Source organism: Megalops cyprinoides, chromosome 10 (assembly GCF_013368585.1).
Source record: "Megalops cyprinoides isolate fMegCyp1 chromosome 10, fMegCyp1.pri, whole genome shotgun sequence".
In the NCBI taxonomy this organism is placed as follows: domain Eukaryota; kingdom Metazoa; phylum Chordata; class Actinopteri; order Elopiformes; family Megalopidae; genus Megalops; species Megalops cyprinoides.
Genome location: NC_050592.1, coordinates 18,588,397 through 18,611,858, shown reverse-complemented (window position 1 = coordinate 18,611,858; position 23,462 = coordinate 18,588,397). Strand labels below are relative to the sequence as shown.

Sequence of the window (23,462 nt, the reverse complement as noted above, 5' to 3'; positions counted from 1 at the left end):
TGATTGGTGGTTCTCCAGAGTCTGTACATTACTGTAGCAGGCTAACAAAGGATTATTTGTGGAAGCTGTAGTGTCTTTTTGAAAGCACAGCAGGTGAAAGAAACTGAACATGAGGTTCAACAAATGACTGTATTCTCTCTTGGTGGTCGTTTAAATACTTATGTAGACTCAAATGCTCATACCAGTAGATGGAAAACATGTTGGAAAACCTATTATACAACATTAAAACTTATGATGAAAGTAAGGGTCACAGTATCAGGAGGCTGAAAGACATTGAGGTTTAGTTCTAGTGCCTTTGCAAGTGTTGTACTGAGCAACTACTGGTAAACTTTCTTTAAAAAAACACACACACAGACAAATTACTGAGAAATACAAGACCTTTTATCAGAATATAGAAATGTACAAGGCATTCCCTCCTCATTTTGTGAAGATGCCTATGCCAATTGCACTTTCAAGTTTGGTAAGACTTTGTGCATCACTGCCAGCTACAGGAGAAAGGCCAACATTGCAGTTTGTTTCATTTTTCCATCACATCCATTGCAAGTCTTTGCAGTATAAATCTCTTCAAAAACCTTCAACTCCATCAACCCCATCAACAGAACTTCACCACAATCAAACATAAAGAAAACAATCACACAACAAATAAATTATAAATAAAATAAATACGTTGCAATACAAAAATGGGCATTCACTTGTCACGTTCCCCACACCCGATTACAAAAAGCGATTATTTGAACAGATGTTTGATTTCACAAGGCAGGCATGCAGGACAACTTCATATTAATTTTTTTTTCTCCAAATGAAGGTGGAGAATCTTAGGCAATTGTATGAAACTGAATTTACACCATAATATACTGTATAGCACTGAAGACTTCTTTCCATACTATTTTCGCAACCTTCTCAGACCTAAGCAAGGTAGGCCATCCATTCATCCAGTCTTAAAACACCAGTTTGTGCATATACTTCAAGGTGCCCACATAAAACAAAGAGGCAACAGATACATATCTTGTGCATTCAACCATATATTCTGGGGTCAACAGAAACACCTTCTACTTTCTTTTTTCATTGTAATAATACATTTTGGGCAAAATGAATTGTCACATTGTTACATTTGTGATATAGATGTTAATACTGTAGCCACCAATGAACAACATTTCTAAAAAACTGAAAAAAAAAGATGGGGGGAGGGAATCAAACCTCAAACACTGTATGCACACCAAATCTGTTTCACTCCAATTCTAACATTAACGTTGAGAACAAAAGAAAAGACCTCCCCTCCCCTGTTAGTAGGCTACAGAAACATTGCACCAGCTGGGAGAAGCTTAACGGAACCATTTCAAATGTAAATAAAGTCACAAAGGAAAAATCACCTCACGTGCGTAACATCAGAACTTTCACTATGACGTTCACTGAGACCCATATCTTAAAAGTTTTAGTTTTTAGTTCTTTTTTGGCTTGGTTTTTGTTAGCAGTGGGGTACAACACTCACAGCATGACTAATCAATAAGCACACTGCTAAAACCTAAAACATGTAATTTGCACATGCACAGTACAGCATCAAAAAGACAAGGCTCTGCTGTAAAGTGCTGCTTCCTTCCCCACCCTTGGCACCATATTTACATTTTTTACTGTGCAAAAACCTTAAGCTTTTCCCCCACGCCAGTAGAATTTTCTTCCTTCCCAGCTCGTTTAGGCATCTCTTCTGTATCATCCATTCAGCCTGCAGCTCATTAGAGAAACAGAGTATTTTGCGTACCATGTACACAGGCCATTAAGCAAACAGGGAGGAAAGGAGCTGGAAGTGTCATTAAACATAAAATTAGCGCCGATCCAAATTCTTCATGGTACAGCAGATCTGGGGGATTCATGAGGAACACAGGCATTTTAATACATTTACACAGTAAATGCACTTCCAGGGCTCCAGACTGCGACCATTTAGTCGCATTTTGCGACCATTTTTGGAGACAGTGCGACTAATTTTTATAACTAGGCGCACCAGTGCGACTTGCAGATATGCCCGCATATATGACCATTTTTTGAGTGTTGTGCGAGTTGTGGTTGAAAGTAGTACTTTTTCTTCTTCACTGCGCTAAACAGCTAATCACACCGATGTGACCGTACACGCGAAAGGGTTGAAAAAACAAAAAGAGGAGAAAGAGGAGGAGGCTGGTGGAGAGGGAGAGCAAACGAGAGGTCCCGACTCAGACACAACTGATGATGAGAGTGCAGGTGCAGGCAGGGAGAGACCAACTGAGCCAGTGAAAAAGAAAAAGTACTACTTTCAACCACAATGGCTAACGCAGTACACGTGGTTGCGGTACGAGGGAAACAATGTTCAGATTAAAATATTTTGCAAATATCAAGTCTGGACTCACTGTCAATCTTTACATCAATGCAAAACTAGGGTATGCAAATTATAACTATTCATCAGCATGCAAGGTCATTGATTAATATCATATTGTGCGACCAAATCATGTGCTGGTGCAACCAGCTGAGAACATTGGTAGCACCAGTGCTACCAGTGGAAAAGTTAGTCTGGAGCCCTGACTTCTGTAGGACACAGTATAATACTAATCACTGTATGGTTCTATAGGCCATCAATAAACAAGAATAATGGAAGCCTCACATGATGATGTAATACACCTAATGCAGCCTTGCATCTGACTTGGTGTATGTATTCTATCCTCACTGCATGCAATACATTCTTACAAGAATGGCATTTTTATGATGACAGCATTTTAATTATAGATCAATTTATACGGCTGGATTTTTAAGGGAATATTTAGAGACAGAGAGAGAAAGATCTTGGTGAAAGGTCAACATGTACCATCTACCAGCTAAAACATTTGAGCTTTACTTACAAGTCATCCAGGGCTTTTGCTAGTGACACAACCATGATACATCAGGTTCTCTCTGGAGGAGAGAAAAGTCAAAGTGTTGATTAAATGTTAAATAAAAGCCAACAACATTGTGAACAAAAGCAGCAAACAGCAACAGTAGACTCCATTTAAAGTATTTCTTCTCCCATTATCACTGCAGAAGACCCATGAATACCTACTTAGTGGCTGGTCCTCACCTGAATATCAGTTTTCATCTTTTTGGAATAATTAATTATAATAGTAAACCTCATCTCATGGGACTTGTCTTACTGCAGACATGTTCATGGCCACTAACAAACATGAAGACTATAGCTAACAGTGATGAGTACAGAGGACCTGCTCTCCTCCAGAATACCACAATGTTCAGTCAAAGACCTGCAGAACCAGGACAATGTACGGTGTGAGAAGTATCTAGCCTTGGCTAGACACTTCGTACAGTTCACAGAATGTTTGTTAATGTTCACTTTCTTGCTCCCCAGGATAATGGCGTTTCTTGTGAAATGGTGTTAACTTTAGTGCAACGCTGTCAGATTTTTTTTTTTTTTTAAAGCTCATACATTTGTATGTGGAGATTTGAACACAAGAAAAATTTATAATTCACATTATAAATAATTTCTGAGACAAACAAACCTAAAAAGCCACAAATGTATCAGGGCACACCAGCATATTTAAAATAACATCAAGAATGTGACTATCTTGGTTAGCTGCAAATTTAAAGGAATCTTAAAGGAAATCTCAGTGAACACAAAAATGTCAATAAAGGACTACTTCAATTAAGTGTATCCAAAAATGGTTTAAGATATGAGTTTGAAATTTTGTTTGAATCTCCACATTACAAATTTAAGTATCAACATATATAAAGAGGCTCTAAGAGGGTATTTTGTTCATTAGGTTATAACATTGAATGTCTCCCAAACCAAAGCTGGCCTATGACAATTCAGCTGTGATTGTTGCATTTTGCTTCCACATCAGAAATGTCTAACTCGTGCAATTTTGAGATGGGTCCATGGGATAGTCTCTGAACATAAAAACTCGACAGGGGGTTAGAGAACACACAAAGTGTTAAGAATATTTCTGGTGTCACCTTTTTATTTGGTATGGCAATCTCATTAAACAATGTGTCATGGAATCAAATATGTATTTTTCTTAATGTTTTGTATTTTTACCAACCAAATAACTCACCGGCTTCTCCAAAACAACGGGATGTTCTGGTAAAAAATCAGGCCTCCTCTTCGCAATAGGTGAGCTGGCCAACTTAATCAGAAACTCTCTGCTGTAAGAGATTCTCTCTGATGGATCAAGACAAAAAGATACAGCTGTCACATTGACCATTTCAGATGAAAATAAACTATAACCACCTCTGGTAGGAAATACATTCAGATTTATAACTTAATGCATGGTAGGCATGCATGCTAGGGACAATCCTTCTTAGCACAACCTGAGGCCAAAATACAAGGCTCCATAATATTGTGTGTCACAGTTCTTACTGTGACACACAATTTAACCTGCTGATTGAAGCTAATTGGATACTAATTAATTGGTATAATTCACACAGACATAATTTCCATCATTAGGATTACTTTACTTGTAAGCTATGGCAATTTACAGAAAGCTACATTTGTGAATTTTGATGCCCACTTTCCTGGGTATGGACACTGAGAACTGTAATCTGTATACTAAGTAGAAAGAATTTCAAAAGTAAGCAGTCTGCTGAAAACAAAACTCAGACCTACAGTCTATGTCACGTATAGCACCATCTTAGTTGTTACAGTGAAGTCATTAAGGTAACCTAACTTGAATGGATTACAGCCAAGAACAACTGCAGCTGTTACCCATGAACTTTTGTCAGCACACTGTTGTTTTCACTTAAAATGACAGATGAATCAACTAATATTAAAAATGTAATCAACTACAATGACACTCACCTCCTCTTCATTTTAAATAATGTTAAAGGTACTGGCCGGGTCTATATCGCTAGCGGGATTGAACTAGAGTCAATTTAAAACAACAAAAACCGTGTATTCTATGAAATTGTTAAAGCAATACTTCCATTATAATTATTGCTAGTTTGGACATCTTCCTTTATCACTCTAGTGCACATCACTCATACTAGGATTCATAGTGTCATTTTCCCATGCCAGTAAGAACAATATTGCAGCTTTTTTGCATCTGCTATGATCCTGTTATTTCAAAGCATTGCATTTAAATAATTGGTGGTATAAATACTTAAGTACATTTTGTTCCTCTTCATTCAGCATTACAAGATAAGGAAGTATGACAATAGGCAGAGAGTGACTATCAGAATTAGTACAATGCACAAAATGTACACAGGGTGACATGTGTTTTTAGATTTAGAGAATGCAGTACAGACAGGACTGTGACTGGCTCCACAGAGTGGTTTGTGTCTTGTGGCCATACCATAATGAACGAGGAAGACACAAAACATGTTTATCAGAATGTGAGGCAGTAGAGAAAACTTAACCAAGATGGCATTCCTCCTGCATCAGCAAGATGGCCCTTTACTTCACTCACCACTCACATCATTAGTGTGACATTTTATCTTCTCAGTTATCTTCTCAATTGTCTGCTCAGCTGACATAAGACTTCAGAAACATAATTGGCAAACCTATGGTTGTGTATATAATATCCAAAAGAAACATGGACTTCCCTTCTCTCTGTCAGGAACATTATTTTGTAAGTGGTTTCAATCTATTTCATGAATAAAAACAACAGAAACTATTAAAAACTGCTGCAGCAAATTCTGAATTCAACCCACAGTTAATCAGTGACTCAAATAATATATATTTGACACCTCTGGGTGACAGCTGAAATGCTTTAAATGAATTTCACAAAAAATATATATATTTTTTTTAAAGATGGCCATTTTTCAGCTCAGAAACTGTCAAAATAAGTACACATTTCCTTACATGACACCGAGAAACTAGTCCCTATTTTTATTAAGAAATGCATCTATACTGAACCTTTGTGGTGTCCCTCTATTTGGGTGGATGAATTCCCTTTCTGATTTCCCTCTGGCAAACACACTCTTTACAGAGTTTCGTGACAATTTACTTTACTTTGTGACAATTGACTGCTGGTATGAAAGCAATGACACATTTCTATGTTGTGTGTCATGACACTGGATACAGCTGCAAACACAAACAACCGTTAGCAAAACAAAACATTTAACAAATAACAGTTTTGTGCTCCATAGAAACAAAATCTAGTACCACAAACTTCTCAGTAGATACATACGTTTCTTGGGTTTTTGGTGACTCTGGGTATGTAAATGGATGATTTCGTACAGTTGATCCACACCAATGCTCTTCACCTTTCCAAAAGGCAAAACAAATTAGCAACAAAATCCTGAACAATGAAACTGCCCCAGTCCATATCAAATGGTCATATTCAATAGAGAAGCATTCATAACCAGTGGCAGCAGGTGAGCTGGAAACAGGGGAAGCCCGAACACTACCTTTAAATCTGTCATTACTTTCAACCTGTTCCCCTTTAATCCTGTTCCCCTTTAATCCTCCTTGATTAACAATAAAAACAAATAATTCACAGAGTAATCAACACCAATCGCTTAATTAGAATAAATGATTATGCTCAAGAAACACTGCAGATTGTCTGTAGTTTGTGTGCTTGCAAAAACTATGTGAGATTGTTTAATTAACAAGGATGTCATTTATCGATTTAAATTACGTTAAATGCTCATGACACATCACAGCTTTTGTGAGGTCTGTGTTCTAAACGTTATTGTTCATTGCCATCAACTTAACTTAAAAACTTTATTCTCAGTAATTTAAATCGATTTTACTCAGTTTAGCTCCGTTTTGTAATTTGAATTTTGTAAAGAAAGCTATGTGAAACATTTAAGAGAAAGCTTTGGGATTACTTGCCACTTAATTATTCAAATTGTCATCCCTTGTTAATTAAACAATCTCATGCTGTAGCTTTCGCAATAGCACACAAATTTCAGACAATCTGCGGTGTTTCGCGACCACAATAATTTATTCTAATTACCCGATTGGTGTCGATTATTTTGGAAATTATTTGTTTTATTGTTGATAAAGGAGGATAAAGGGGAACAGGTTGAAAGTAATGACAGATTTAAAGGTAGTGTTCGGGCTTCCCCTGTTTCCAGCTCACCCGCCGCCACTTCATAACAAGAAAGACGCTTACTGGGTTGTCGTCTGCGTGTGCGCATGCAAACGTCTCTGTTCCGTCATTTCTCAGAGGCTCTTCAGTGTTGAATCGGTTCACAGGTACATGTCAGTAAGAAGTTTGAAATTTTGAATCACAGAGTAGGTTTAAAGCTATTATAAATGGAGATACAGATTCACAGACAGGGCTATAGATTTGTTAAGCGCTACCTGTAGAGACAGAAAACTAAAAGATTTCTCTGCTATCAGGCTATAACGTTACGTTATCAGTGGTAGAGCTTCGGTGGCCCAGTTTTAATGAAGATATTATTAATCTAACTTAGCCACCCAACACAGCTGGACATAAAGAGTAGAGTGGTTCTGTAAAACACTGTAGAACTATCCAGACTCACCCTCTCTGTTTCTTTACATGACAGGATTTCTCTGTATGGGTTATTGAGCTAACGTCAGATGCGCAGATGTTGGCAAAAAATTCAATAATAAACCCGAAAATTACCTTGATCAGTATTTAAACGACGAAGGGGCCTTGCTGGCTGGAGGGGCTTGCTGTAAATTCTTCTCCTTGATACTTCCATTTTCCTATGGCCGGGAGATAAAAACGTCTAACCAACATTTAACATTTAGCCAGTCAATTAGCTAGCGTGCGCTAACGTAAGCAGTCACAGCAGCGTTGCTAGCAGTTTTAGCTATAGCTAACGTTACATCAGTCAAAAAATGCATCGGTCCCAGAGACACCTTCAGCATTCCCACTTTAAATACGCACTTTCGTGACATGAAAAAAATATATTTTTGTCATGACAGAGCTTGTTAGCTCAGACACTAGTATAGTGCTTCAGGAGAGCATATAAAGAGCCCCAAGACGACATCCAATTTGTTCAAGGTAGAAATAGGCTGCTAGCTAACGTTGTATAAGAAATAAATAATCCATTATCAATATCAAACAGTTGTTAGCTGGTGATAAATTAGCCATTCACTGACACAGCGAGCTAGCTATGTTTAAAGTAGTCCTGCCATCTAACAGATACCTCGCTATGGCTAACGTTACAGAGATTTAACTGGCCACAACTGGACTACAACTGGCCAGCTGGCTAAAATTGTATAATTTACAATCGGCTAGTCTAGCCATTTAAAAACAAATTTTATATCGCCTAGCTGTAGACCCAGTTTTCACGCATCTGTTCTATCATCTTACCAAATTAGCTAGCATAGGCTAGGTAGCTAACAAACCAGCCAGTCTTGCTAGCTAACACTAAGTCACATCACTTAACTTTTCAACACTGCTTGCTAACTAGCTAACTCTGTATTTCATACCAGAGCAGCAAACTTCAGTCATGTCATTCCAGCCAAGAAGGGGCGGGCCCCGAGATACTTTTTTAAACATATCTAGCTTACCAGATCGTCAGAAATTATCCTACTATTAATATAACGATCGAGAAAATCTTTAGCTAACGTTACAGGGTTAGCTAAAGGCATACCTTGTATTGTAGAACGGATTCGCTAAAAGTTAGCGCTAACGTTACTGCATGGCAGACGGGACAGATTCTCTCTTCAGTGATCTCATGTGATACGGTCCTCCCCAGTCACACTGCCTCCCCCCTCTGTCCACAGAGATGCGTTGAGCTCCGCTCGCTAGCTCTCCTGCCCCAGAAAACACACTGTTGGGATTTGAACTCGTGACGCTTTTTTTTTCATCGCAAAATCCGGGTATGTTACGAGTTTAGACTTTGATGGACACAAGATTTTGGAAAGTTTCAGAATCAATGTCCGATGTGGTTGTCCTACTTTTTAAAAACAAACTACTGCATTTGATTCGCTCATAGTCAAAATTTCTCTTCTGACACACTGGAAACCAGAAAGTTTCAACCCATGTTGGTTTTAATATGCATAGGCTACTGAAGTGAACAGTACAACAAAGCTTATATTTCAATATCAAGCATATCTATATACACTGAGACGTTTTGCGTGGTCTTACTCCATATTCTGGAACATGAAATGGAACTTTTGGTTCCATTCCAACTTTTGGTATTTTTGTGTGTGTTTCCCTTATTATGACAAATATAAATGAGGTTTTTTTTTAAACTGATGACATTTTCCAAATAAAAATGCACTTAAACCGTTAATGAATAAGATTGTATACCATATAATGCCTGAAGAACTGGAGTTGCTCTATAACTTGGTTATAGAAAACGCCCACGGCTGGCAACTGCTCCAAATAAAAGGTCAGCTGCAATAATGTACCACCGCATATATAAGATGTCGCCTATGTTTTTCCTGTTCGTTGTCTTTTCCAAACTGGAGAAGGTACTCCTGCACTATGCATCACAGCATCACACTGCCATCCAGATAAAACAGAGGTTCTGTAGATTGACGTTACCTTTTCATGCCACAAGAGGGTACTGTTGCATATTGGGGATTTTTGTGGATTAAATATCAGCCAATAATGGAAATACGCACCTTTGTAACGACCAAGTGTTTTTGAAGAATGTAATAACCAAGAGAGCCGTGAGACACTTTCACAACACCTTCACATCAAACGTTTACAGTAGTTCGTCAAAGCGATGTGCTTTGGTGTAGTAAATGAATTCTCCAGTGAGCAATCAGCAAGGATGAACCTTTCCAGCAACAAAGCCATAGACACTTTGTAATTAGCAAGTGACTACAAATTAGAGAATATCTGCACAATATATGGGTATTCACTGTTTTGATTAATCTATTACATAAAATGAGATAAATAGTAAATTTACACACATAACCAGGGAAATATATAAAGTACAGATTTGACACTTTATCCATCAGCTGGATATTTACTAAAGTAGAAAATACAGCACTTTAATAAATGGTTCAACAGCAGTGACCAACCTGGCAATTGCGTCTGTGGGCTCCAAACCCAGTTCCCTAGCCACCATGTTATGTACTGTACAACAGTATGACAAGGGAATTACTTATTTTGGCCATCACTTGACACAGCATCAAGGCAAGCAAAAAGAAAGAATACACAGTTTTACAGTTTTATTGATAAATTATGATCCTTTTTTAAAAAGACAAAAGGCATACTCCAACTCACACTACATGTCAGTGTTTATGTATGTACAAAGAGTCTTTGATTATTCACATTCAGAACAAGATTAACTGTGCCCATTTTCTCATCAGAACATTGAACTAGGTAAAGTTGTACCAACAACTCAAGTTGTGAGCAGGAAGGACTGACATACAGTATACAACAGGGAGTACAAAGGTGCAGATGCTGAACCACAGGAACTGTACACTCTCTGGAACAGACAAAATAAAACAGTGGTGCAGAAAAGTCATGCAGACTTTAAATGATGCACTGAGAACACCTCCTTTAATCAGCCAAAGTATAATAACTGTGTGAATATGCAGAGTACTTTTTTAAAATGTCAAACAATGATTTAACTTGAAATGGAAATTTGGCATAATTTCACTTTAAAATCATAAATATTAACATAAGCTGTTTTTAAAAGGCCAACACAGGCGTATGGCAAGTTTGTTGATAGTGGCATGAATGGATTTTACAAAGGTTGCAAAAGTAAGTTTATGCTAAAAGTTAAAACGTAAATTTAAAATGTATGAACAAAAGATAATTTATGAAGTTTCAGCTTTTAACAGCTGGGTAACCTAGCAGCAGGATAATGAAATAATTGCATAACACTGTTGTGCAATGAGCAATTGACAAAAAGATGAACAATTTTGGTCTAATTAGTAACAGAACAGTACTTAAAACATGTACAATGTCCATCCAGTGGTGGCCAATATAGGCCTTCAAGAGAAAAAATTCAGAAGGTATACCTAGCAGCTTTCTGTAAGACCACTGTTGTTTTATTACAGTATTACAGTATTTATTTTATTCTAAAACTCAGGTATAGGACTGCTGTTCTCAGACACCAGCATTGGCAGACCCTAAACTCAATCCAGATAAAACAAACACTTAAAAGCAACTTGTCTATGCAAAGCTGTTCTCTGGATAGCTGACTTTAATGATTCCCCAGTAACAGGCCCGCACCAGACAGACCAGACCCAACAGGTATGCCAAAGCCCAGGACACATATGTGGCGTGGTAACGTCTGGCAAAGTCCTGGGTTCCCACCTGAAGGACAAGAGGAATATGCAGAGAAAGAGATCAAGACACACAATTCTGGATATCTTTCACATTTCACTTTTACTTATCTTTCATCTATACACGTCTATACTGTGTTTTCTTTGGAATGATGACAACGAGGTCTAGTTAAAAAACACAAATAAATAAATCAGGAATACAGCTCAGCCAGGATTGCATAAAGTTAATGTAAGTTTTGTGGCTCAACAGGTCCCATCTTTTATTACTTTGTTTACTTTGATGGGTTTATTTAGTCTTAATTAGTGCATGGTTTAAGATGGGCTTCATAATTATAGCTGGATATCTACTGAAGAAACATATGTTGATTAATATTGGTGAAACTGGTTTATACCCCTTAGCTACACATCCAAGTCTGCTTTATATGACTTAATTTAATATTGTATTAGGTATCCATGTTGAACAAACAAAGGTATCATCACAAAGTGCTTCATGTCCACAACTGTACATGCACAGCAGTGGAGACATCCACAGGGGTTGTAATCCACATATAAATTACAATTTATAGCCTTTAAAAAGTAGCTCTTCAATTCAGTAGCATTGTTAGTACATCCTCTAGAAATAATTATCTGTGATGCTCTGGGAGTGCTGGCGAATACTCACAGTTAAGCCAACACCAATGAAGATGCAGATCATGCCAACAGTAATATAAGCACAGCAGCGCCTTCGCGGGAGGGCACTCCCAACTGAGGATCTGGAATAAAGCAGAGCAATCAGATCCCACCACATTAAAACTGAATTTTTAAAGCTAATTTGCTGAGCAGACTATGTCATTGGCTACAGCCAATGAAACCTTGCCCTTCTTCTATGTCATACACTTACTGCAGCCCAATGAAAATTTACCTTACTTAAGGGTTCTTTCTGCTTTCCTATTTGTGTCCACTGCTATCGTAACGTTACCTCAAGCTGTTGCCCAAACCCAGAATTTCATCATGAAAACTGTTTCCCCTTTGATACAAGACAATGGCCAAACACTAACTATAATCTGATCAATTGTGTGTCTGTACTAAATTTGTTCTCGTCTCCAAGTTAATTTTGCATGGCAGGAAGTATGGACAGGGTGATAGGTAGGCAGTCGTTAGCTAGTAATTATTAATTACAGCTAGCTAACATTCTTAGAAAACTCTGCGTTTTAACTCTTGACCTTGAATGAACAACCCGCACACAAGACTTTACTGACTTTACAGTCAAGACCTTCTTTTACAGCTATTCTCATTATACAGCATAAGCTGTAAATTGAAAGTGTTTAATTTAGAGTGCATTTAAAAGCATGAATAAGGAGACAGATGTAGACTGGTGAGCCAATAAAGTGAACTGTGGGGTGGAACCCTCTGATTAGTGCTTCTTTGAACTTGAAGAAGACATAGGTGCATCACATGACCAGAGCACCTCCTTGTGGAGTAGCACCCAATGGCCCTTCACATGCCATGTCTCATGCCTCACATTACTGAACTGAAGAGAAATCTTGCACTATTGTATCATCCCAGCTGGCCTTACATAATCTCTCCCCCCCACCAGTCTCTGGGTCTTCTCCATGCATGCCTGCACTGTATTTATATCTCTCTGAAACTAAACTGATGCACCTGTTTGGGTGATGTGAAAAGGACATTTGACCACTTCCAACTGAGCCTGGATAGTGAAAACTCCAAGGGTTTCTGATAAACATGATTTACATGATCACTGTGTTACTGATGTGCACATTCATGTATTCATAGTTCTGAGTCACATATACCTGACTGAATGTCACTGAACTATTGAACATCACCACACATACATGTACACACACATATATCCAAGTCATTCATACATACATTTATATGACAGATCTGTATGTTATACATACACACACACCTATACAGACAATGCATATATAAATGTAATACTTGAGAAACTCACATTTTTTTGCAGTGTGGACACTTGGCCAATGTGTTAAATCTGAGCTCCATCCACTGTAAAGACAGGAACATTAGACATGAGAAAGAGAGCGAGAGAACACTCCCTGTTTCAGGTTTTACGCTTCACTGAATCCATCGCAGGTCTTGTGCTGCACTCAACTCGACTGGGCTCTCCATGCGAGAGGGCTGCAGGAGAGCATACCCTGGAATTCTTCTCACTAGAAGAAATCTCCCAGTTTCTCTGATTCCCCTTCACTGCAGTAAATATCCCTGTTTCTCAGATTCCTGTCAATAAAGTCCATAACCTCAGTTCCCCTGATTCTAACTACACAGTCATTACAGTTCAAGCACGACCGGACCAGCTTTTTTCCTGCAGGTAAAATCTGGGAAGAAAGCAACTAACAGAGTATGTACCCACAAGATAATCAATCATTTTTCCTGTAATCCCGTTACATAAGAAAAATAAGAAAAATGCTGTATATCATATATGGGGTAGGGATGTATTGAGCCTAATGCTGAACTGAGGTTTATCTTCACGTCATAGCTGATGTCATAATATGCTGTTACTTCTACCATGAAAAAAACAACTGCCACAACACTGTGTAAGCTGATCTGGAGACAATCCTATCCTTAGTATTTCTAACCCTACTTCTAAGCACATCTATGGAAAACCATGTGCTACACATACACACATTCCAGCAACTGAGTGGGCTTTGGGGTTTGCCTAATGTAGTGCACGGTTAAACAGAGACACTGGGGAGTACATACGAGGAATGTGTTGCCACAGTGCCCGCAGACAACACGCATGCCCTCAGGCTGTACTGGCAGGGCTGGCTGGGCTGGCTGCTCCTCTGGGATCACCATCACGGGGCTCAGGTTGATGACACGTCTGCTGTGGGGGGAAGGGAGGGGAGGAACAGTACGATAATGTCACAATACCCGCTGATCACATGACCATTCAACTTGCAGTCTCTGCATTCCCACACACACACAATATTTTTAATCACTTAGAAGACTATACATTTACTGGTCCTACTTAAGATGTTTCAGGGGCAATACAGCTGCACATAAGCCCAGTATATGACACTTACCAGTTGGGTCTTGGACATCCTATCCTTCGGGATGTGTCTTTACAGATTAGAAGGCAATTACATGGACACCTCACGTACTTTTTGCCAGTGGGTGGGTTTTTGATGGGCTAGACAAAAAGAAATGGTCTGTTAATAATGCACTACCAAACACAACATGAAAGGACTACATCAGTACAGCTATCATAGCAGTTTGGTTTCCAAGTTCACAAAGTATTATGCACCAACCTATTGTGTCTCAACGTTCAGGAAAAGGCCATGAATTAGGGAGTACTGCCATGTTGAGGAGATTTAGCTGGAGCATGACCATAGATCCAGATCAGTCACAAGAACTGTTCTTATGACTCTATTCATCCAATGACATCATACTAGACAGATGTTAAAACCCACAGATCAATGGAAGCCATTTTAACATGTACACAATAAATGTAATTCAGTATAAACAAACTTTACTCCCCAAAAAACAGAATATGCTGATGTCATATTGAGACTTCAAAAATGTTTTGTTTTGTTTTTTTTAATGAAAAGCATGCAATGAAGATACATCACTTACAGAGACAAAATATTTTGTCATGATGGTACTGTAATATTGTATAATATTGCACCTACTTCTATACTGCAATACTGTTATACTATATGTAATATATACCAATGGCATGAAATGATGCTGAAACAAACATAAAGAAACAAAAAGATTTATGTTAACATAAATATCAAAACTACTGGGTGAAAAACTCTTATAGCTACAGTGTATAGCTACAGAAGCTAACATTCTGATTAGCTACAGGTCAAATAAAAAGAGTCAGAAATTGAGGAACCTTTGAGTGTTGACTGACAGTTAACATCCCCATACATTACCACAAAAAACACTTATTGAGGTCAAGAGAACAATACACATGAACAGACTGAATAATTGATTCACCCCAACAGAGCCTGACTGCTGAGAAATGCAGTCCATCTCTAGTATACCACAGAGAGCTGCACAGCATTATGGGCACTGGAAAAACACTGGCTGATAAACAGAATTTGCCCTCTATTGGGAATGTAATAATTAGACCATGGATTTACTGGTACCTAAGAATGATGATAACAAGAGAGATCAGACCAGCTGGTTTATGACTCTGGTGTCTTTATTTGCATCAGATTATCTGCAATACATTTAGCCAGTAGGGTTAAGTATTCAGTTGTGTGTAACTTCTAATTGGCCTTGACTGTATTCAGCTGGCCTGGCCATGATGATGCTGGCCTTTCTGGAAGGTTCTGTTAACTGTGACAAACGGACAACTGAGTGATAAAAATTGTGATGAGTAGGAATTTGTGACCTAAAATACCAACTAAAACCTTTACTCTGGATGTGAGGATTGCATAAAAGCATTCATCATAAATTACCATTCTGGGTCCTTACAAGACACAAAGCTGTGGAGATTGGATATACTGTGTTCACAGAGCAAATTTAGAGCACCCTGTATAACTGGCAGATGCATTCAAAATTCAGCCTTTAATTAGTAAGCCAGGATTGCATACGGTTAATGTAAGTGACATGACATGTACTGGATGGATTATAAAGTTTCAGGGAGTTCTGTGAATGGAAAAGTAATAAAAAGTAAGGAAAACACACTGTCCAAAAATTGCTTGATGATTAGGGGCCACTGTCCGGTACCAGCAGCAGCTGACAGTGATCAGGAATGACATGTTATTCAAGTTTCTCAAGAAGAACAATAAAGAATGTAGGAATGTAGGAACGGACTATCTGATAAAATGGCAACATAATGCCTCCTATTTTTACTTTTTTGTCATTATTCTGGCTCTGAAAAAGGTTATTAATCCAACTCCCTTGAATCTATTAACAGCGTTCTATGATCATTCACTGTTTCCAAATGGCTGCATTAGGACTCATACTTTCATAACAACATTAACAGGGCTTTCTTTCTCATTATTACTCTTTCCTATAAGTAAATATACACTTACCAGTGTAATATTATTCTATGCGCCCACCACACTGGTACAGTGAGTAAATATGCTATATGGGTGTCCCATTTGTTATTAATTGTTGACCTGAAAACATTGATTTAGCATTTACTATTGTTTGATTTGTTTAATTAGCACTTATCTGCTCATAATCAATCATTATGGGAAGTAAATAGATGGTAATAAAGATTCCTTGTTCTGAATATGATAAATAATAGCTATCAGTATTTTAGGAATGTGTCTCCATTGTTTACACGCAAATATATATACTATTTATTTACGTGCCGTTTTATCAATAAGAAGTGGAACTTGTTCAGCCCGCCTATAATTTTAGACACCTGCACTCCATGGACAATTAGTTTAAAAGCCCCATACTACAGTAGACCCCACTAGAAGTAACAGTGACTGGATCAGACACAATTGTTTTCTTTTTAAATAAAACTCCACCTCTGCCCTCTGCCATAAATGACTTCATGTAACTGGACCTCCTTTGTTTTTTGTATTAGTATTTTTAGTTTTTTACCACATACCACACAAATCAGGAATCAGCTTCAAATAAGGGATCTTTAGTAAAATTGTTAAGGTTGTCAATCATGAAAAACATGTCTGGTATCAATCTCAGCTTAAAGGCAAGTACTCTGCCATTTCTGTTTGCTGCTAGCCGACCTCCACTAGCCTAACAGAGTGGTTTCCTCTTTTCAGAGTGCATTTGTGATGGACCCTACCGGAGCATACGGACAGTGTTGTGTGGGGGCTGGTATGATTGTTCAATTATGTCGCTTAGCTCAGATTCCATTGTACGCTGCTGTGTGCCGGCATGGTTTCTGACAGCACAGCACTTACTGTAATCCATCACACCAGCTGGACCAAGCATTTATTGATGCCTTGTTTATCCGGGGGGGGTGGGGGGGGGGGGGGGGTGGTAAACCACAAATCACAAATCCTGTGCACTAGGCTGAACAGGACCTGGATGAATTGAATCAGCTGTAGAATGCTAGTTGATAAACAAAAAATATGAAAAGTTTAGTTAATAATTGGGAAAGACAGCTGAAGTGCCCCACCTAAATTGAGACAGTTCATTTATATTAATTTACCTCCCTAGAAGTACAGTTATACATTTTCTGGGGCAAGCCTGGATTAATTAAATATTTGATCTTGGTAAATAGTTCTGCAAATAATAAAAAAGTAAAAAGTTTTGCAAATAATATTTTGCAAATTAACTGAATTGCATGTTCATGAAACTGACACTGCATCAGAGCTATGCTGTCACTGGAAAAGAAAAATTGGTGAACTTGCCATCTACAACTACAGAGGTAACAATGGACAATTCTGGAGCATCAGTGTGGTGTAGAGGTTTTTGGGATTGGGCCCGTTTCCAGGATTGTATTCCAGGTAGGGGCATTGCTTTTGTGCCCTTAGCAAAGTACTTCATCTAAATTCCTCCATTAAAATAACCATCCAGGTTAGATTCAAAACATACATATATGCACACTATGTATGTTGCTGTGGATATGGATATCTGCTAGTCAAATCAGTAATAATAATTTGTGAGAGAAGAACCACAATGGGGTTGGTACTGCAGCCTAGTGAATTTATTGAAGCAACAGGAGTTTGAAGCATCATAAAACCGCTAAAAGCTACCAATCAAGTCTTTGTTCTCCACAGAAAAACACTACTATAGGTTAAAGTCAGTGAGACATCAACACCCTGATAAAGCAACCAATACTGGGGTTCATAAAGCCTCACCCACCAGTAAGTTTCACACCCTAGCCTCGTAGCCCCACCTGGCCATTCTTCACAAGAGACTGTTAACACGAGACAGAGAAACAGCCTATCTGCAGCTAATGAGCACAAACCATTACCGACACAGAGGAGCAGAAGGAGGAGCCAGGACAATCACTGACAGGCTCTTACCGTGGCCTCATTACAGATGGTGCATTTCACCACATGCTGGTGCAGCTTCCCGTCCAGGTTGATGAGAGACTGACACACGCGGCAATTAATGACGGGCACGCCCCCCGCATCGGGACTGGCGATCGCTGTGTACGGGGGAGGGAGCTCAGCTGCAGGGGTGGGGGACAAAACACAGACACAGGAAAAAGTCAGTACATTGACTGTGGAAATAACAGCAGCACGGGTAGGGAAGTGCATTTGTGAGCAAAGGATTTAAAGTCTGAATCCCGGGAGCAGCACTGCTGGTATGCCCTTGACCAGGGTACTTGAAGTCAGTCTCCAGTGGAATTTCATTCCCTTTTTTGGTCAAAATATTGGAACAAAGTTCATTTGAAAGTGATATATGGGATCTTGCCATTGAATTAGTAAATTATAAGATAAGAATATCAGATTTTCATAACTATCGAGCAATTAATGTGGGTACACAGGTATGTTTTGATGCTGGAGGTGCTGTTACACAGGCTGTCGCAACAACTCCAGAAACAGGAGCAAGCGAGTTGCTGACAGACACAGACAGGATTAAGGAGTCACCAAAAATTTTATGTGTTTTGATTTAGATATAAAATCAAAATAAGGTTAGCACATGTGTGATGTGATAATTTCCCTTTTTAACATTCAAGATTAATGTTAGTGCAGATAGCATTGCTGGATAGACATCTTTTGTGAGGCAGTGGGGATAAATCTTGAATACCAGCAAAAACTTAAATGTGCATGTATCACTCAGCATGCAGTGGCTGGCTGTCAACATATATTCAGGATAACTGAAATGAAACCAAAATCTGGCCTGGTTTAAGCCTGCTTAAGATCATAATTGCATGGTCACGATTGCCTAAGCTGTGTCAAATTGTGTGCTCAAGTCAGGGCTTAATGGAAACTGAAAACATTTTTACCTCTACTGAGCTCTCTCCTGACACTCATTAATTCAGCCATCCTTTCCGCCACAGTGTCTGCCAAGCAGCGGCTCGCCATTTTATACAGAGGGCCCATGATGTTAGCAGTGACTACAGTGGCTCCACGGCTGCTTAAATGACTACAACATCCACAGAAAGCACATCTCTTTAGGCACTTTGTCAGTTTTCACCTTATCCACCGAACAAGAAAACAAGAACAATACAAAATTTACATAGGATAAACTCTGGCATCACGCAATGCATAAACTCTTAGATAGCACACATTAACTGTGTTTCAACATGCAACCTAAATTGTTTTAATTTGAAACAGCAATATATTTTTATGCCAATGCTACACCAGCTTTTGACTTTTTGGCTGAGACATTAGACACAGGTCTTGAGTAACTACTGCATCAGGACAAGTCGTCTTGATGTTATCAAGCCACTTTCTACTTTCTGTGAGTGGGTATCACCACACCCACCTGTTCACACTCCCTGCCATTAAAGTTTTTTTCCCTCACTGTTCTCTAATCAATCTGATCAGCCATGTGTACATGGCTACTCCCCAAAGACAATCAGTATAACAAAGATGGTGACTACCTTGATCAGTGCCACCTAATCCACAGGTCTTTGTATTAGCTCATATCCTCTGTGGCTCAAGGGAGAGCTCAGCTTTTGACTTCACACCTTTTCTGAGCAAGCCAGGGGGATATCCCTATGGCATGTCTGTGACTCCCTTTGGAAGCAAACCCTTGACAATTCAAGGCTGAGGACCAATGGATTGTTAGAGCTCTGCAGCTCCCCTGTGTTGCTGGGCAGATGTTTAGTTTCAGAGCTTCTCCACAGTTCTAGTATTTACCTTTCCATTTCTGCAGAGGCCCAGGCATGCAGGCCCTCTACTGGGTCTATGCTTCAGCGAATCACTGAAAACATCAAGGGCTTGGTACACGTAAACAAATAAAACCAGAGAAATGGCCACGTTCACTGTAAGCCAAATCTTGAATATACAAAATCTTTAATATGCTACAATACCTCACCTTTCAACATAGTAGCAAAACAAGACATAACATGGAACTAAGAGGAGATATGAAAAGATAGATAGACAATAGGAATATCAGTGCTGTCATTTTCCTCATTTTCACAGTCCCAAAATAACAATCTAGTGCATATTGCCTGTGTTATGTTACTGTGCCAGCTTGTAACACCAAAAGGTCCTAAGTAAATTTCTTTAACCCTAAAGCCTAGAATGGCTTTTATAAGAGAACCTACACCACTGGGAATGCTGTGCAATGAAAACAAATGCTTCCGTTAGGATGCGAGTGCAGTTCTAATTAGCAAATTTATCCTTGTATTATTTCCACTGAGGAATACCTTCACTCATGTAAGATAATGTACCCTGAGATACCACACAGCTAAACAACATACCACACAAATTCTTCAGGAAACAATTTTTAAAATCAGTTTGATCTAGAAGGGGCAAACTTAGTCAAAGCTAAACTCACAAATACAGCATATAATGACTTGTTTTAAAATGATAACAAAAAAAAACCTAAAGAGGAATGGGACTGACTTTGGAATGACCCACACAAATTGTTTTGAAAGTTGCTATGAGTATATCAATATAAATAAGTATAAGATGCACTAGCAAATATCTTCTACACCTTTGTGTCAATGCAAAACAATTTTAATGTACTACTCTTCCTAACCAAATGCAATTCACATATTTCGACCATCAATGTATGAAAGTAAGTAAAAATTTGCATTTTTTTCATAGTGACTTTGGACCCTATTTCATGAATTTAGAAGAAAAACAGCTCGTAACAGTAATGCTGGCAGAAATATGATATAACAGCACAGTTAAAGAAAAATCTGTGCTGCTTCCTGGCGACCTTCCTTCCTTAAGACTTGATGAAGCAAAGTCATTTTAAACTACAGTACAAGTAAACACAGTAACTATGTGTCTATGTGTCCCTGAAGTCAATTCGCATACGAAATATAAACAGATGTTATCAATATTACCACTACTGTTCGAATGTGGGCAATCCTATTCCACGTCTTTCAAAATACTGCATAAGGCAAGTAAACAAATATAAAAACTAGAAAAACTAAGTGTCATAAAATTATGATTGCGGTGATGGTTAATGAGATGACTTTATCCGAGCTGACTAATTATGCACAATTAAAACAGGCATATCAAAAACACAGCACAATGCAGCTGATTAACATGGTGCATAACAGTGAGCATTAAGAGAAACAATTTTTCATTCCAGCAAATCCATAAATACAGCGTAAATTCATAGACACGCCATGCGCATGAGAAGCGGGCGAGGCCCTATGCAAGCTTGCGTCCCTTACAAACAACTTAAAAACACTAACGGTAGCTGGCTTGCTGGCTAGCTAGCTAGCTGGCGAGTTTCATATACAACAGCCTACATCTAGTAAACCAACTGGATAGCAATCGTAGCTACGATGGCCAAACTAAGTTTGTCAGTTATCGACATAAGTTACTTTCGTGTACGTGTACAAAAATATTTAGCAAGCTCTGTTAATAAACATCAGCCGGTTAGCTACCACGAAACATACACAATGCCAATACGGTGCGTACCGATGGTATGGCTATAAAGATAACGATAGCATTAGCTAGCTAACACCCATATTGTAATTACTCATCGCAGCTCAAGGACGATGAAAAACATGCACACCCTACTATCACAGCTATTATTTGTGTTAAATTGTTTGCCGACAGGCCTAGTGATCGTTAGGTTAGGGGTCATCTCTAACTGTTCTCTTCGTTCCAGGAACGGGGCAGTTCATGCCCTGCAGTCAGATGCCAATCGGTCAGCTAGCATTCTAGATAGCAAGCATTTTACGCATGTAAATATTGAACACATAGCGCACTGCAATGCTGTCAGCATCGTTTTACCTCTTGGACTGGTGTTCCCCAGGTACGGTGGTGCCGTAGGAGTGACATTCCCGGATTTCGGTTCTGACAGCAGCGGAGATCGCTCATCCATACCATCGGAGGCCATGTCCGCAGCTGTGTCCCCGAAGGTGACGGTGGGAAAGAACAAGGAGTAGCAGCGACTTCCCCCCGTGTGAGACCCCAATTTCAGGGCGCTTCAACTGGACAAGCTGTTTAGGGGCGGAGTTAAAGACATGGAACGCAGCGAAGTCCAATAGACTCCGTGCTTCCCTGTGTCCTTCTCTCCAAAGCAACGAATTAAGACATCGATGGGGCCTCGGAGCGCACAAACTGCACAGACCGAATGATATGTAAAAAAAGTGGAAAACTCTTACAGCTCAGTGTTGCTTTATTATACTCGATCCCGATGGGATACGCATTGATGATTTTTTTTGTATAATCTGCGCAGTATGACGTTACAAAGCGCCTATGTAACGCCAAAATACTGCCTTTAAATTTGCGTCACGGACCAAAACTCTGCCTATGTCGTGACTCGCGAGATTCATGCGAAAGATGAATTAAAGAAAACTCGTGGCAAACCAACATAGCTAGCAACATAAGGTAGCGGTCAAGGTGGTATATGACATAAGATTGCATTGCAAGTACATGATGCAAAAGTTTTAGGGCAAATTAATGGCGTGAATGCCATGAATTTAATGGCACTGAAAAATGGCATGCTTTACTCTTTTCAAGGCAGAAAGTGACTGGATTGGCTTTCAGGGACCCGGGTCAAAAATTTTAAAGTATGTCTTTTACCAATATCATGTCAGGTTTCATTTCTGCCACGTCCCCTGTTAACTGTAATGTAATGTAATGTCAGCTACAGGTTTTGGTTGCTTCATGCTGCAGTCATGGTAATCTTAAACTATCCAAAGGAATGCCACCTTGGGGTGTGTCACCCACACCCACATTCACACCTGGGCCTGTCAGGTGTCATCATTTAAGAGGCTTCCCATTTTAATTGGGGGTAAGAAGATCTGGTCTTAAACTGTTTTAAAGGATTTTGGTTCTATCCCTCAACCACAAGTCCTAATTAATTAATTTTTCACTTTATGAAGATTGCTTTTGCAAAGTGATTGTGAACATCAAGTTAAATGGCTGAATTCCACATTGATTAGGGATCAAAAACAACAAAAAACCTTTCAGACTACTTCAGGTGCCCAGAACTGCACAAAACTAATTTATATGCAATTATATACAGTTGTTTATGAGACCAGAAAAGCGGTATTCAGTTAGACACTGCTTAGCCCAGTGTGTGTATCATTCCTTAAAAATTAATTCAGATAATATCTACAATGGCTGGTTTCCTGACTTGTGATCTTTAACACCTGCACTGGTCTCCGGAAGGGGACAGATTGTCTGAAAGGTTATGCATTGCTGCGTAAGATTTATAGAAAGAGTAAAACTGCTAAATACAGGTAATAAATAAAGTGGTGACCTACTGCAAATTGCATTTATATGGAATGTGTGAATCTGTGATATCAGAGGCATCACATGTGGAGTTTAATGCCTCCTTTTCTTAGTCAAAG

At 38.9% G+C, this 23,462-nt stretch overlaps 2 protein-coding genes across 5 annotated transcripts; both read right to left on the bottom strand.

The window, feature by feature from the left end:
* Positions 1 to 1,131: 1,131 nt before the first annotated feature.
* Positions 1,132 to 8,675, bottom strand: gra (granulito). 4 transcript variants are annotated; one of them, XR_005005261.1, is made up of 7 exons: positions 8,521 to 8,675; positions 7,542 to 7,624; positions 7,065 to 7,123; positions 6,135 to 6,210; positions 4,062 to 4,168; positions 2,862 to 2,913; positions 1,132 to 1,855 (listed from the first exon to the last, which is right to left on the bottom strand). XR_005005261.1 is itself a non-coding variant. In XM_036539734.1 (6 exons), exons 2-6 carry the CDS (start codon positions 7,618 to 7,620, stop codon positions 2,881 to 2,883), a joined length of 354 nt encoding a protein of 117 aa, XP_036395627.1. In that variant the 5' UTR covers positions 7,621 to 7,624; positions 8,238 to 8,303; the 3' UTR covers positions 2,649 to 2,880. The 4 variants fall into 4 exon arrangements, 3 of the variants coding, with proteins under 3 accessions (XP_036395627.1, XP_036395626.1, XP_036395625.1); XM_036539734.1 differs by lacking the exons at positions 1,132 to 1,855; positions 8,521 to 8,675 and adding an exon at positions 8,238 to 8,303 and having other exon boundaries at positions 2,649 to 2,913; XM_036539732.1 differs by lacking the exon at positions 1,132 to 1,855 and having other exon boundaries at positions 2,652 to 2,913.
* A 1,849-nt stretch (positions 8,676 to 10,524) lies between these two features.
* LOC118784999 (type 2 phosphatidylinositol 4,5-bisphosphate 4-phosphatase-like) lies at positions 10,525 to 22,203 on the bottom strand. Its single transcript, XM_036539521.1, has 7 exons — positions 21,895 to 22,203; positions 18,043 to 18,191; positions 14,164 to 14,270; positions 13,841 to 13,964; positions 13,074 to 13,126; positions 11,781 to 11,871; positions 10,525 to 11,150 (listed from the first exon to the last, which is right to left on the bottom strand). Exons 1-7 carry the CDS (start codon positions 21,998 to 22,000, stop codon positions 11,007 to 11,009), a joined length of 774 nt encoding a protein of 257 aa, XP_036395414.1. The 5' UTR covers positions 22,001 to 22,203; the 3' UTR covers positions 10,525 to 11,006.
* Positions 22,204 to 23,462: the final 1,259 nt, after the last annotated feature.